The following is a 695-nucleotide window of genomic DNA, read 5'->3' as shown; positions in this document are numbered from 1 at the left end:
CAGTGTGGGCCGAAAGAAAAAGCCCACTAAATTTATATAATTGGGTATTATCACCAATGGCGTTTATGTCATTTACCAAAATTCTCTCTCACGTGTATCGGTCCGGTTCCAAGAGTTGAGATTAGACAAAATTGGTTTTTTTTTTTTATTTCCGAACCCAATAAGAAAAGAGGTTCTCGTGTTCGATTTCCAAACATTCAATCACAACCAAGGTCGGGAAAAGGAGATTGATTGGATTGATCGATGGCTTGGAGGCGCATCATCACCAAGGTTTTTTTTTGGTTTTCCTCTCTTTTTTTGGATTTGGTCAATTTTAGATCGGTTTGTGTAACGGGACAAGCTGATGATCTTTTTGCAAACCCTAGAGGCTCGAAAACTTATATAGACGTCTCTCCGTTGTATCCATGGCTACTTTCGTTGCTGTGATTTGAAATTTAACCAAGAAAATGTCTAAAAGTGTAGTCTTGAGTTGAGACAACAGTAAGCAAAATCAGTTTCATTTTTATTGAAGATTTTTGCTTACTAATTAATATCTATGACAGGTTTCGAGCCATGAACGGGAATGGAAAAGCTTACTTGTTAGAGCTTATACTTCTCTTCCTAGAAGAGTTATTGGAGGTTTTTTTTTTTTTTTTTTTTTTAGCTGGACCCCTTTTTCTTTTGGGCTGCCTACGTATCCCTTTGTGGGAATCAAG

At 37.1% G+C, this 695-nt stretch overlaps 1 protein-coding gene across 1 annotated transcript in view; it reads left to right on the top strand.

Annotated features, from left to right (window-relative positions):
* The first annotated feature begins 243 nt into the window (after positions 1-243).
* The window catches only part of LOC106342307 (ATP-dependent zinc metalloprotease FTSH 4, mitochondrial), a 3582-nt gene continuing 3130 nt past the window's right edge, over positions 244-695 (top strand). The window contains exons 1-2 of the mRNA XM_013781195.1: positions 244-270; positions 543-618. Coding sequence (XP_013636649.1) covers positions 244-270; positions 543-618 — 103 coding nt within the window. The remainder of the gene's footprint in view (positions 271-542; positions 619-695) is intronic.

This window comes from Brassica oleracea, chromosome C4 (genome assembly GCF_000695525.1).
Source record: "Brassica oleracea var. oleracea cultivar TO1000 chromosome C4, BOL, whole genome shotgun sequence".
Lineage (NCBI taxonomy): Eukaryota > Viridiplantae > Streptophyta > Magnoliopsida > Brassicales > Brassicaceae > Brassica > Brassica oleracea.
This window is presented reverse-complemented; position numbering and strand designations above follow the sequence as displayed.